The 15,636-nt window shown below is 38.0% G+C and overlaps 1 protein-coding gene across 3 annotated transcripts in view; it reads left to right on the forward strand.

Annotated features, from left to right (window-relative positions):
- FREM1 (FRAS1 related extracellular matrix 1) overlaps positions 1–15,636 on the forward strand; it is a 138,770-nt gene that overhangs the window by 105,227 nt on the left and 17,907 nt on the right. For all 3 annotated transcript variants that reach the window (XM_045562571.1, XM_045562569.1, XM_045562570.1), the window contains 3 exons: positions 378–522; positions 10,032–10,161; positions 12,675–12,747. In XM_045562571.1, the coding sequence (XP_045418527.1) occupies positions 378–522; positions 10,032–10,161; positions 12,675–12,747 (348 nt within the window). The remainder of the gene's footprint in view (positions 1–377; positions 523–10,031; positions 10,162–12,674; positions 12,748–15,636) is intronic.

A 15,636-nucleotide genomic window follows, 5' to 3' on the forward strand; every position in this document is an offset into this window, starting at 1 on the left:
CAGTTCGTTTTTTAAAATGCTGGGGTTTTTTTTCCTAATGGTTTCTCTGGGTTGTATATTATTTCTGCTTTATGAATGCAATGATCATAATATACCATTAAATGGAATGTCTCAAAATTACAGGTTTTTATTACTCTGTCTTCCTACTATTTTTATATTTTCTTTAAGGCAAATATTTCTGAAGCAAAGCAGATTTAAAGTGTAATTTATGTTCATTGCATCTGAATTTTAAGATAGCTGCAGTAATGTTGATTTTTTTTAAAAAATGTACTTTAGCTGTTCTTTAAAGCTGTTTAACATAAAATAGACAATTATTTCAGCTCTTATTGAATGTCCTGTTTGATTACCCCAGAGATTCACTTATTTCTTTTTTGTAGGTGAATTTATCCGTGAGAAATTTAGTCAAAAGGACTTAAACAGTAAGACCATACTTTACATCATAAACCCATCTTTGGAAGTAAATTCAGATATCATGGAATTTCAGATCATGGACCCCACAGGGAACTCTGCCACTCCTCAAATGTAATTTCTTTTGCTTATTCAGTAGTCCTGTATATAACGTTCAGAATGTGTCTGAACATTGGGAAAGTGAAATGTTCTTTTTCACCTGGAACCCAAGAAGATAAACTGACAGACCATTTCACCTGGTCATAGAATTTATTTTGGAGAGGGAATTTTCTTTTTATTACTGCTTGATAATGGGAAAGCCAATAGCTTTACGAGTATAGAAACATTACAAAGTTAAGTTGAACAGCACTGGGTCATTAATGTTATGCGTGTAAATGCAAACAGTCTCACACGCAGAGAAGTTTCTGTGTTGACAAGCCACAAGCATCCAGGACTGAGCTTGCTGGCTCATGTATAAATCGTGCAGCAAGAGGTCACTCTAGGACCGTGTTAGTAACCATAGGCTTCTAAAATATCCAGGGTTGGGAAGAATAAGGTGGTAAAGAAGGATTGGTCAAACATCGTTTTCCCTGATAAAAAAAAATTACAGTTACTTGAAAACGCCTTTATAAGTTAATAAACCTAGGTAGGATGAGGATAATGTAAAGAGGAAAATAGACTTAGGAAAGTCTTAAGTGATACTTGGAAGGTGTGTAAAGGGTATGGCCCTCAGAATAACAAGAGAAACAAACCCTCAAAATTAAGATTAACAGACCACAGTAATTTCACTGACTGGGTCCCTATTCTAGACTTTTCTTGAATAACTTGCCAGCTAGCAGATGTTCATAGAAATGTCTATCAGAGCTGTGTTTTTTTCTTTCCCCCCCTTTTTTTTGATACCCTTCCTTGTCATCTCAAAGAAAAGTTGTTCAATTATCCTAGTGTTAGTATTCATCATTTCCTTGTCATACGAAGCACCATAAGTGAGCACAGCCCTATTGTGATCCTTTTACGATGGAATATGGACAAAGGAAGAAAAGAAAGCCGAGGCATCCTCTCTTCAGCCTCCATTCTTGCCTTTTCTTTTTGATCCTGAATTGTAGTTTCAAAAGTTTGCCAGCAGAGGTCACTATAGTCATTGTTAGGAAAAAAACCTGACATCCTTTTCTTAGCAAAACCCGTTCCCAGGGTCCCACTGCCATTGCACTGATAAAGTGTAGTGCCTGGCCCAGATTTATTAACTGGTTTTTTATTGAGTGGCTACTATATGTCAGGCGCCCAGTACTAGGAGCTGGAAAGTAGGCGAGAACAAAGAAGACCTGGCCCCTGACATTAAAATATAATCCTGAGGCTACGAAACTTAAATAAATGACTCCCACGTATTAAACTGTTTTTGCCTAAGAGAAATAATTCCTTAGGATCACAATCTTTATAGAAAATGTGTCAACTACTTGCAATATCAGACAAACATCTTCCAGTTCTCCAGAAAATGTAAAAAAAAATCCTACTTCAAAAACATTCATAAATTGACTTCACTTAGTTTTTTTAAACATTATAGGTCAACTAAAAACATAAGAATATTGATCATACTTGTTACTGACCTAATGCTGACCTCTTGTCCTTCACATTTGAGTGCAGTGTAGCTGACAGGGTTTTTTTTCCCTCCACCAATGGCACTAGATTGATATCGCTTCACTCACATGCCTTTTTCATTCCTTGTTGTTACTGAGGATATTGCTTTTTGAAGATGGTTTGTGTTTTTAAATAAACCTCAAATTCATATGAGAATTACAGCAGGATTTACTTAATTTAATTTTAACCTTAATTGAGGCTATTTTAAATAGGATCCTGATTTGTTGGATATCAATTTTCATGTACTTATGCTGGAGATGTTTCTAATTCGACTTGAAATGATGGGAACCAATAGAATGAAATGCTGTAGTGTATGCCTACCAAGGAATAATGCAAAAATAACTTTGATTTGATTCTGACATATATTAGGCTATTTTCTTTAGAGTGGACAAGGGAGGTGAAAATTACTCGGCATTTATCTTCATAATTTTTGAATGATATAATTGTTCCCAACCCCATATGTAAGTATTTTTTGGAACTAGGTGCACATTTTTTCAATAAGAAGCAATGTTCTGAATAGTGGTGTGTCTTCCAGACAGCCAGCAAGAGCTTGATACAATAGAAATCACAGTCATTTGCAATATCATTGTTTTTTTCACTATTTCATTGCTATTTATTTAATCATCACAATCACCTATGAGTTAGGTACCACTGTAATCTAGAACTTACATATGAGGAAACTGAGACACAGAGATAGAAAGTGACTTTTCTAAACTCATACAGGTAATTAGCGAGGGAGCTGGGATTCAGGCCCAGGAATGTAGCTGTAGGGTCCATGGTTTTCCTCACTGCACTAAAGAACTTGCCCATTCTCAGCAACTGTGCTAAACTGGCCTGCAGGGAATGGAACAGCAGACTTATCTCCCTCCTTTTTCTCCAGACATTGGCCACCCAGGCAGCAAGAAAGAAGGAATACTTACTCTTCAAGGATTTTAAAGTTTAGTTTTTTTAAAAAAAAATGTAAGTTACAGATATCAATATTAGTGTGCACTCTGTATCTAAAACACTGGGATATTGGACTTGGAGCTAAAGGGCAGGGTTTGAGCTTTGGGTCTGCCATTCACCTGGTGACTGTTCCAGCCTTAGTTATCTCATCTGTAAAATGGGGGCAATACTACAATTTGTTTAGAGAAACAAATTCAATAACATCTCATGTATGTAAGGTCCTTAACAAATGCCACTTGTGGTGGTAATCACTATGATTGTTAATTCATGTGGGTACAACAATTCACTGTTTGCAGAAGTATCCCAGAAACATTTGGTGGATTGGAGAGCCCATCTCTAATTAGAAATTGGTCCTGGGATGATTCCCAAAGTGAACAATCAGTATGCTTATTAATCAATAAGAAGACCTGGCCGTGGAACTTTGTGTTCTTTGGCTTAGACAGAATTAAGAGGTTCATATTGTTCATATCTGAAGGGGTGAAAAACCTCTGTAATGAAGCTGAAGGGACTGGTGGCCACAGTCTGGAGCAGTAAGGGGCCTCTTCTAGAGCATAGGAAGGACCCTTGCTCAGTGGGAATGTCTCAGAATCTCGATTGCCAGTCAGTTGTCACTACTGTAGCCTTCCTATAGCGTATCTGTCCTGAGGGATCAATAGATGTTCCATTTTAAAAAGTGTTAGAAAATGCTGATTTAAGTGAGATTAATCTAGTTACTGCCAGCTAGCTAGCACATCTGCTTGTTTAACTGCATCACATCCCAGAATCACCGAGATGCACGTGTGGATTGGGAATCTCTGGCAGAGGGAGGGTTGGCAGCGTATCTCAACCTGACTGGGCTATAGAATCAGCCCACCCCCCCCCACACACACACACTCACAGAATAGCTCAGGGAACACGTTTTTCATGGGATACATTTGGGAGACACTTTGTTGTAAGTGAAAATTATTTTATAATACTGAAATCCATGGAAATTTGCATAAAGATTTAGATTTGACTTAGTGCCTAAATTTCAGGCACCGTGCTAGGTGCTTGGACAAGGAAATTAGGCTCAAAGCTTTTAAGTAATTATCCTGAAGTCACTGGATGAGTAAAGAGCTGAAAGTGAACCCTGACCTCCAAATCTAAGTGAGTGCTGATCGTATTGCTCATTTCCTGGCATGATTCACTCACAGGCTCCTGTCTGTTCTCTTGTCCAAGGTGGGTCTCCAGAATGATCTGCAGAAGTCTCAGACTAAGTTATGCAGGACCCACATCACTCATCAAAAGCACCTTTGCAGACCACAGAATGCAGTCAACTTCTGATCAGGGCAGTTGTCCCAATATTTCTTCCATGTGGACCTCTTTCTTGTGCCCACTGGAAAAAAAAAAGTGAACTTTGAAAGCAAAGTTAACCCATGCTGAAGTTCTTGATAGCTCAGTGGCTGCTTCTCCAGCTCTGCATGCTTCCAAGCACTCTGCTTCTTCCCCTCCCCCTGGCAACCCGCACTCTCGCTGTTCTATTATTCCTTTTTGGCTTTAGAAGAGAGGGGACAGAAGAAATAAAAAAGAAAATGAGTTTCGATCAGGAAAACTTTGCGATGTTTTAGCAGCTTTTATGAAACACCTTGCAGGGGAAGAGGTTGACACTATTGGCTAGCTGACGCCTGCACGTTACCTGCAAGCCAGGAGTTAAGGTATTTGTCTACAGAGCAGATCTTAGGAAAGCACAGAGGAAGGGAAGGAAAATAGCACTTATGAAGCACCCACTGTGTACAGGTGCTTTATACATATTAACTAATTTTAATTTCTATCATGTGACATGAGTGTAATTCTCTTCATTTTAAAGATAATGAAAACTGAGGCCCAGTGAGACTAAGCAACTGACCGTAATCAGACACTAATAAGCGGTTGCAAGGTGTGTTCTATCCCAAAGCCTTGGTTTGGGTACTCACTATGCTGCCTCTTGGCTAAACGCTGTTTCCCCATTATCAAGAGAAAAGGAGCAAAATGAAAACACAGGTGTTCAAAGCATTAGATGATGGAATTTAATAGCAGCATCTTTGAATTGATGAGTCTTAGTTAGACTGAATACTTGGAAAAATATTTTTTAACATTTCCATTTTCTTAAGTCATTTGCTACTTGATTATAAAGATCTAGTTATAAAAATAGTAATTTAATCAAAGTTTTAGCTGCTGTAAAACCTTTTACTGAGAAGCTCAAAATACTTAATGAGAATTCATGAAGGTTCATTTAACCCCTTTGAAGTACAGACTCATCATTATCACACTTTGAAATGTATAATAATTACATTATTATAGGAAGTGAGGAAACTGAGGCATAGAGAGGCTAAATATCTCTTCCACAGACTCTTGTTCACTTGAATTAATGTCCCAAATCCCAGACTAGTGTTTTAACCCCAAATGTTTCTTTCTGTTTATTGTTTCTTCATATAAATGAATCAAATAGCCACAAAATAAAGTATGAGAAAGTACATATATTTTACTCTATTACAGGGTCTCTTAACCTTGTTACTGCTGGTATTTTGGGACAGATAATTCTTTGTCAAAGGGGAGTGTCCTGGACATTGCAGGATGTTCGGCAGCATCCCTGGCTGCTATCAGTCGAGTGCCAGCACCACCCTCTTCCCAGCTGTGACAATCAAAACTGTCTCCAGACATTGCCATATGTTGAGAACTACAAACATGCCTTAGAAAATAGCATACATATGTGCTAAGAATTATGATTTATGGTAGAATGCTCTTTTATCAATGCCATCTTTCTCTCTATACTAATAAAGTCTAATAGTCCAGGAATGCAGAGTAAGTCGGAGCTAGAGAGAACACGGGAGCATCATCTAGCCTGGCATTCTTTCAAAGTGTGTGAAAGATGATGTTAATAATGTTGGGGAGAAAAACATTTTTGATGGCCAACTTAGCTTGGGAAACAGTGGGTTACACAAGATCCATTCATTCAGTTAATAAATATTTATTGAGCACATACTATGTTTTCGACATTCTACAAGGGACTTTGGATGTATCAGTGAACCAAAGACCCATGTTTTCTTGGAGCATTTATGGGATGTAAGTAAATTTGATAGTATGTTATACATGATACATGCTTTGTAAAATGAAAAAGCTGGTCAGGATAAGGGGGAACTGAAGGTGCTGGGCTTTGGGAAAGAGGTTGCAATTTATTTGTCTGTTTGTTTGTTTGTTTTAGAGACAAGGTCTCACTCTGTCACCCAGGCTGGAGTGCAGTGGCACAATCATATCTCACAGCACCCTTGAACTCCTGGGCTCAAGTGATCCTCCTGCCTCAGCCTCCTGAGTAGCTAGGACTACAGGTGCATGCCACCATGCCTAGCTAGAGGTTGCAATTTTAAATTGAGTGTTTAAACAGCATTTCTTACACCTGACTGCTTCGAGTTGGAGAGTGGCAGAGGGAGCAGAAGCCTCACATCTTCTAATACAACTTTTTTCACTAGTCCATACTATGTCTTTCATTGACATTAATGGTTGTTGAGGACCAAAATTTAGCTTCACATTGAACTAGTGTTTTCTATTGTGATGAATATCCCAAAACCACTTATGGAGGTAGTTCTCAACTGGGGGTGACTTTCTTCCCAAGGGACATTTGTCAATGTCTGGAAACAAATTTTCATTGTCACTGGGGGGAAGTGATGCTATAGCATCTAATGAGTAGGGGTCAAGGATGCTGCTACGCATCCTACAACACACAGGACAGCCCCCATAACAAAGAATTATCTGGTACAAAATGTCAATAATGTTGAGATTGAGAAGCTCTAGAGGCTTGAGGAGTTTCCACCTCCTGCTAAATGACTTGAAATGATTGCCATTGGATTTCACATAAAGTATGTTTGTAAACTTCATTTCTAACTGTAGAATGAGCTATACTCGATAGTGACAGAATGGAGGGATTATTAAAATGTGAAGATGTGATGTGAACTGATCTTTATCTACATGACATCCACACATCCAAAACTTTCCAAATTTCTCTCATGGGCTCCTGCACGTGGATATTTACATAATGCCAGGCATATAGCTGTGTGGCTTCTTGCAGGGAAAATTCTCAAGTGATTGACTACATCTCTTACTTTTCATCCAGGTGTTTGTGTACAGTTTAAGCAATCACAGTCTCAGCACAGAAAGATCTTCTCAAATATAGTGTTGCAAAAACCAAAAAATCATATTAAAAACATTTGTTGCACATATCCTGTAGGTATACAAGTGCTTTTTTATTTAGATATGTAAATATATAGCCTGGCTTAAATTTCATGGCTTTTCAATAGATCTCTATTATTTGCAGTGAATAGTTTTAAGAAAACAAAATAGAATATCATGTAATGACAACCTTGATCTTTAAGCATTATGCAGCATTCTAATGGTGCAACAGAGAAATGCACACATACGCCCAAACACTAAAATCTTTTGTTCTTTGACTCTGAACAGCCCTCTGAATAGTTCCCTTCTAGACCTAGATCAGCAAATTGCATTTAGCTTTAGGCCTTGAGGTCACCTGGATCTGCAGAGTGACATTGATGGATTTTTGCTTGTCATGGTTAGCCTTCACAAGGGGTGAAATCTCAGAAGAACTGGGTATTGAAACTCATTTGAACTCACTGATAGCTGAAATGCATCCAAATTTATCTGTTTCACTCTTTCCTGTCTTCTCCCCTAATCCCTCTTACTTAATTTTTTTCCTTTCTTATCTACCTGGACCGTTTCAAAATTCTTTGCTACATGTTATTTCTATCGACATTTATGATATCTTTGTTGCTTGTTATCTTGTAATTCTTTAAGCATACAGTAGTCCCCTGTTATCTGCGAGTGATACATTCCAAGACCCCCAATGGATGTCTGAAACTGTGGATAGTATGGAACTCTATGTACACAATACTTTCTCCTAGCCTGTACATATCTATCTATGATAAAGTTTAATTCATAAATTAGGCACAGTAAGAGATTAATAATAATAACATAATAAAATAGAACAATTGTAACAATATACCAGCATCACAGCTCTTGCATTTTGGTGCTATGATTAAGTAAAACAAAGGTGACTTGAACACAAGCACTGTGATACTGCAACAGTCACTCTGATAAAAGAGGTGGCTGCTAAGTGACTAAGGAGCATCTACAGTGTGGATATGCTGGACAAAGGGGTGAGTCACACCCTGGGTGGGACGGCACAGGATGACTCGAAATTTCATCACACTATTCAGAATAGCATGTAATTTAAAACGTATGAGTTGTTTATTTGGGGAACTTTACATTTAGTGTTTTCAGATCACAGTTGACAGGTAATTGGAACTGCAGGTAACTGAAACCATGGAAAAGTAAACTGTGGATAAGGGAGGACTACTGTAGTCATTTATTTTTGTATTTCTTGATCTGTTTCTTGCCACATTTGAATTCAGTTGCATCAGAGACCAATAAGGGTCCTACTATTTTAAAATATAAGGATCCTGTTCTCATGTCAAAAATTTTATTAAGCTTAGCATGCCAGTAGCAGTAAGTTTCATGTCTATAGAGTACATAAAAATGTATGTTTACATAGATTCATGAACCCCTGTGATAATTCCATGCTTCCACCCTCCCCCTCCCCCAGCCAGGACCCTCAGCTATGAACCAGCGCTATTGAGTTTATTTTGCTACTTGTGAACTCATATTCCATACAGTAGTACCCAGAATTTCTAGTTTTGGAAGGAAGAGAGGGAGGGAAGGAGGAAAGGAAAAAGGAAGGGAAAAAAGAAAGGAAATTATAAAAAGTAAATTTAAAAACTGAGAGGGAAGAGTCTGAATCTGATTGGAGGTTTGGGAAATACAGTAAAGTAACGACTGAGAGTTTTGTAAATCTAGAATAAAAGGGAAATGAATAAGACAAAAGGAATGGAGTTGTGTTCAACAATCATAATGAAGATTGCTTTTATCTTTTATGTTGCCATATTGTAAGGTTGCAGGTGGTAAAAAAAAAAAAAAAGTAAACATATTTGAAGAGAAATGTTTTTTTCAATTCATGATCTTTTTTATTCAAATGTAATTTCTGCTATGATGATATAATTTATAGCCTGGCTCTGAGAGAAATGTTTAAATGAAACATTTCAAGTGCTCTCACTTCAAAAAAGGAAATATTTCAGGGTAAAGATAAAATTGTGTTGCCCTGCTTGAGCTCACACAAGAGTCATGAAGACCTTCAACTGAGAAGAGGAAGGGGAGAATAGATTTGGTGTTAGACTTAGGCTTGAATTTCATCTCTGTTACTACTAGCTTTGTCATAGCTTTTTGCCTTTGAGCTAGTTATTTAACCTCTCTGAAGCTTGGTCTTCTTTTCTTTTTTTGAAAAAAAAAAGTTCCTCTATAGATGATGAGGATTAAAGAAGACAATTTCCTTTAAATGTTAGACTCACTCAATACATTGTAGAAAAAAAGGCCACCCTCTATTTATCAGGTTTAGTCAGTTGGATAGTTGCATCCAAGCTATATACTAGCACAGCCCTTTTATATGAACAGAAAGAAGAACGGCTATAAAATACACATGCATTTTAATTCCTAGGCATATTCTCACGGATAACTAGTTAACTGAACCCAAGTTCAGAGAAGATCTGTGTCTGGAACAGTTCTTGTTGCACTAATGAGGAAGGCCAAAGTCAAGTAGGAGACTTCCTAACATTGTCTTTTCCAAAAATGAATGTCTCCTTGAACTTAACACCTGCTGGTTTCTTTCCTTTCGGAACACACAAGTTTGAGTCCCCTGTAATAATATCTGTGGGACCTTTAGCAGTCCTTTAACCTTAGACTCTTCATTTGTGAAGTGGAATTCTAATATTTGCTCTGTCTACCTTATAGAGTTGTTGTAAGGATCAAATGAGATAATGTTAGTATAAATTCTTTGTGAACTAAAACGTACCAAACAAGTGTAAGGAATTTCTATCACTGGTGTGGGTTGATCAACCACCTTTGCCACCGTGATGTGAACAAGTGGCTCAGTCTCCGACCCAACAGAGAATTTCTGTAGGCATTTACTATGCATTTCTTATGATTTCGTTTTCTTTTCCTTTCCTGCACAGTTTGGAATTGAAGTGGTCTCATATTGAATGGTCACAGACTGAATATGAGGTCTGTGAGAATGTGGGCACTCTGCCCTTGGAAATTACCAGAAGGGGATATTCGATGGACTCGGCCTTTGTGGGCATAAAGGTAACAACTCTAAAATGCAAATATCAAGCTAAAACGTTATATTGTTGGTTAAGTGCCTTTGATTTTTCTTTCCGGAAAAAATTCAGAACGACCAAGGAAATGTCAAACTGCAGGGATGTCACGCTTTTCTGAAGATTCTACATACAAAATCTCCTTGTTCCTCCATCCATCATCTGGATTCATTAACCCTTATGTATGATTCTTGAAAACTTATTTTCAGTTTTGAAATCTGGTCATAAACTCACTGAATTGTGAAGTTTGATTTCACAGGGAGATATATGCAACTCAGTGAAATTGGGCTAAATTTTGCTTTGGAAAGAAAAGTTGGATGCAAGACCTTTGTAGGGTACCCAGAGTGAATTTCAGTCCCCAAATGGCTTCCTCTTAATACACACCCCAGTAACTTTCTCAGTGGATGAGGCAAATCAAGAGACTTAAACCAATTTTAAGAATTGTCCAAGTCATTCAAAATTAAGAAAGCATATATTAATACAGACACCTTGAAATATAAAGGATTTTCAGGTAATCCTTTTTGAACTAGTCAACTCACTATTTCTTTCCATTGACCTATGGCTCCTAGAATTGAAGGATTTTTTAGGAGTCATTGTAATAATAGCACTTCAAGAGAATGAGAGCATGAAAAGCTTGTATGTACTAATGATGGAGAATGAGTTTTAAAGACTCCCCTTTTCAATGTGATGAAGAAGTCCCTAATATTAGCTTCTGGGAAGAATGGCATCTCTGTTAAGTCTCAGTTTTAATAATGGATTCAGATCACCCTCAGAACTCTGTGCACCTAAATTCCACCATACCCAGACTCAGTATGTATCTTCCAGTGGACATAGACTCTTTTCCCCAGGTCTGTTGGTGCTTTATTGTACGTAAACAGCAGAAAGCTTGGTAAGCCCTATCACTTCCCAGAGGATTGCTTATGGAATGGGAAAGAAGCTGCCTGGATGGTTTTCTAATAATCCTCTAGTCCTCATCGAAAGCACCATATGCTCTAGTCTGGAGTTTTGGGCTGCACTATCACTCACCTTGCCAGGTAGAAAGAACATACATGGTGTTGCGTGGAACCTTATGTCTATTAAGCGTAATGTGCACCGGGAACCTGCCAGCTGAATGTGCAGGCCTTCATCAAACACGGTCCCAGAGCCTTTCAGGAGAACTCTACCCTAAGCACAACCTGCCACCTTACATAAGAGCTTATTGGCTACTTGACTAGCAGCAGGGAAAGAGAAGGTCCTGTTAACCCTGTGTGGTTTGCCCTGGTTTGAATCACTTGCCTTGACCAGACTAATTTCTCCAACCACCTTGCCTCCGACCGTTGCTTTTCCTACGTAGGACTCTGTAAACTCAGTGGTGGTAAATACTAGGTAATTGTATGTACAAGAACCATGCAGGGAAATGTAACTTCCAGCATATGGTGGGTACAGGTGTACAATGGGCTGCCTTTGCACAATGAAAAGTGGTTCAGGGGAGGCCTGGCATTGTAGACGGAGCAAATGGGAGACTGGGAGGTAGTACCCTTCCTCAGCAACATGTCTCCACTGCACACCACTTCATACAAATTAGAGCCCCTGCTTTCAAATGGACATATTGTCTGAAGCCATAGAATAGTAATTCTAAAGTTTTTAATGGGACACTTTATTCCTTTGTAAGAAGGAACGTATAAAAATGTGCAAAAGTAACAACTGCCTGTCATGCTTGCACGGGGGTCTCATTCTAAGACTTCTTCAAATCAGCCACAGGCACTTCTTAACACATAGTTAGGCACCCACGGGGCGGGGGGGGCGGAATTTAAGGCCATGACTTCAGAGACTCTTGGTTTTTAGCCCTGGAGCTGAGGAGCAGGGGTGTAGCCAACAGTCTCCTTAGACCAGGGTGATTTTTCCCCCCACAACTTACTTGGGAGCCTTGAAAGCCCTGGCCCCTGGGCGTGGATTCCCTTTGTGTGGCTGTTCACCAGGTCTTCAGTCCCACAAAGCTCTCCTGCATGTCTGTGAGGAGCGAGGTTTCATCCAGGCAGGAAAATGGAACAGACTTGTTTGAGTTAATCTGGTCAAGAGGCCTCCGGTGCCTGGAGCTTACAGGCACCTCCAAGCTGCCTGACAGATCCTCACGTGGCTTGGCAGGAGTGCCTGCTTTTTCTTCTCTTCAATCGTCTCCCTCCCTTTTTGTAAAGGCACTATTTTAAGACCGAATTGGGCTTAAAGGAAGGTAATAAAGTTGTACTTATAATAAAAAAAAATATTGTTCAAAATTCATGCTACTTTCTCCAATAATAGAATCATTTATAAAGGAGAAGAAAAAAAGCATTTCTTTCCATTGATATTAGCCTAGCAAAAAGTTAACTTAAAGGAAAATCCAAAATGGTTTATTATAATAAAAAAAACCTACTTAATATTAAAAACAGATTTAAGAGCATGAGTTTAGTCTAGTATGGAGAAGAATAGATATTTTTCTATTTTAGAATATTTTTATTAAAAAAAGACATTTTTTTCCCTCTTAAGGTCAACCAAGTGTCAGCTACAGTTGGAAAAGATTTCACTGTGACTCCATCTAAACTGATTCAGTTTGACCCAGGTATGTTTAGTGTGTACAGTTTTGTTTCATGTTTTTTGTAAGCAAGTCTGGATATTGTGGAGAAGACAGAATACTGTGTAACTTCAGCCAACTAGAAACTCCTCAGGGAGCCATATCATCTCCAAAAGAGATGAGTTTGAGTTTAAAGTTTTGTTCTCGTATATTTTTTTAGTAACAAATGAATATTTATTTCAAATGAAAAGAAAGATCATAACAAATATAAAATATGAAATATCACATATCAAAGCAAACATCTAAAAAAATCCAGAAAAGAATAAGGGCATTTAAAAATTATTTTAAAATCTGACACAAAGTTATAATAATTTAATTGCCTCATATTTTTGATGGAACTTTTCAGAATGTTATATTTATATGGATTCCTAAACGGCATTTCTAAATGATCCATCTTGGGATAGATTGATATGAGGAGATTCCGGGGGAAGATATTATTTACTTAAATAGCACTTATTTTGTTTTAAATTTGTTGCAATATTTTGCTAGGTACAAAGAGGAATACAAAAGTCTGGCACCTTCTCTTAAGGATGTTCTGTTGTATGGAAAACATAGACATGAAAATGCTTGCTAATGTTATGTTGGAACCCAAAGGATAAGCTATTTTGCTAAGGAAAATCTTGGAAGGCTTCCTAGGGGAGGCAGTATTCTAGTGGGTAGAAGAAGAAAGAATCCCCAGGCACTAACATACCTTTAGAGAATTGTGTCTAAAGCTGAGACTGTAACAGTGAGCCTTCAATTTGACATGCAACAACCCAAATACTGTTGTTATTGGCCTCCTTCCTGTGATATAAACTTTCTAACTTAGATAAGTTCGTTTCTCAGCTGCCCATCCTTTGTGGGAAGAGTTATTCCTACTGTGTGTTTGACGTTTACCCTCACACTGCTACGGGCCCTTGTGTTCTGGTCATCCCTCCTATGAAAGGGTTTGATACATTTGCACTATGCCCTTTTTGTACTTCATGTTAAGGCAGTTCCAGCCTTTCTATTTCTTGAGAGTCAAGAGTCTTTGCCGTATATCATCTTTCTTATTTGAGGTCTGTTTGTTACAAGATCAAGTGTGATCCAGCAGGTTTTGAGCAGCAGGTGCTCCTAGAATGTCTCACATTAGAGGAGGCTCTAAAATCTACTTCCTGGAAAGCCTACTGGATAAGATAAGTGCCCATGAGTCTAGAAGAATATACATGCTGTTTTGAGTAGATGGATACTAATGACTTCTGGGGGATCTAAATAGTCTTATGATTTTAGATATTTTAAGAAATAATATAAGCATATCTTATACATTTTTTATAAAACCACTAAGCTGTTCATTATTTTGGAATTTATTGAGCCCAAAACAGTTTTATAAACTGAAGTCTTGATTTAGAGAATTATAAATTATAAAGTTCCTCATGTCCACAGGTCAAGAAAGTGTTAATTTGCTTCCATATTATTAATCCTGACCTCTTTTGGGTCTGTTATCCTCCACACCTTTTGCCCAGAGCAATCTATTCATTTCTTTATAAACAGCAGCTTCCACAATTGAGTGAAGAAACAGAGAGTGAACAATCAAAGACAGTGGGATATTATAAGGTTTGAGAACTTGGGAGGAAGCTGGAAAGGAAAGGAAAGGAAAGCTTGCCTTGCAGCTATTGTAGCAAACCAAAAACAAAACAAAACACACAAGAAAACCCACCCAAAAACCCAAAAAAACTACTGAATACTTTGCATTCAGCTATTGTGATTAATCTTAAGCAAATACGTAAATACTCTTGAGAAAAATGATTGTTTTCCTTTAAAATATGTGTTCCTGAAAGCTTTGCTGTGTTCTTAATTGAAACATCATCATTCTTAAGAGTCAAAATGTTTTCCAAGGGAACAGATCTCTAATGTGACATTTACTCAAAAATATTGAGAAAATGTCTCTCAATAGAGAAATCTGCTTTGCTGGAAAATATCCAGGAACTCACCTACTCTGTAATGTGGGATATTTCTGTGTAAAATGACACCTTCTGTCTCCTCTTCAGCACCTTTTGTTTTGTGGGAGCAGGGGGCCAGTTCAAGCCTTCTGAAAATGTTTGCATATCTCACGGACTTAACAAATACTTTGCACCTTGAAAGTGGAAAAGGAAGGGAAAAATGATAAAGTTCTTACTTCCAATCTCATTAACCTAAAAATGCTGGTCCTATGTGCACACCTGGTAGGCATAGAAACAAAGCTGAAATGCAGACAAATCAGAAGCACTTAAATAAAATAGAATAGATTTTCTTTAACCATCTGGTTCCACTCCATAAGGTCCAATACAAACTTTAAGGGTGTTTTTTGGTGTGTGTGTGTGTGTGGAGGGTGAGGTGCACTATAACTTTTAAAAAATGGATCTTAAAATAAGAGGAGAATTGGTTAGGACTTGGAAATAGTTTTTGTATTGGATTTTATTTAAATAATGCTTAATTTTATGGCCTTTTATGGTCAAAACTGTTCTCCAAATACTAACAGTTTGTTTTCTTTATTATCCACCTCTTATCTTTGCATGCCAGTTTTATTGCAACATCTGCCTATTGTGTCTCCCAATTTCTAACCTCCCTGTCTATCTGACTGGGTCCCCAAACCATCTCACATAACACTCTCAGGTTCGTTTTGCTAAAACATCCACTTTTAGTATGTCGCTTTTTGTTCAAGAGCCTTCCCCTTTGCCTACGGTGTAAAGTCTGAATCTGGCCACCTGGTGTCCAGGGTTCAATACAGTCTGGCTACAAACTGTCTTTGTAGCTTTAAGGCCTCCTGCCCACCAACGTGACCTCTGTATTCCAGCCAGCTAATCCACTCACCCTTCTTTGATCAAGGCCTGTACTTTGCTATCTTCCTGCGTTTGCTTATATTGTTTTCCCATATCCCCC

This window comes from Lemur catta, chromosome 10 (genome assembly GCF_020740605.2).
Source record: "Lemur catta isolate mLemCat1 chromosome 10, mLemCat1.pri, whole genome shotgun sequence".
NCBI classification, from domain to species: Eukaryota; Metazoa; Chordata; class Mammalia; order Primates; family Lemuridae; genus Lemur; species Lemur catta.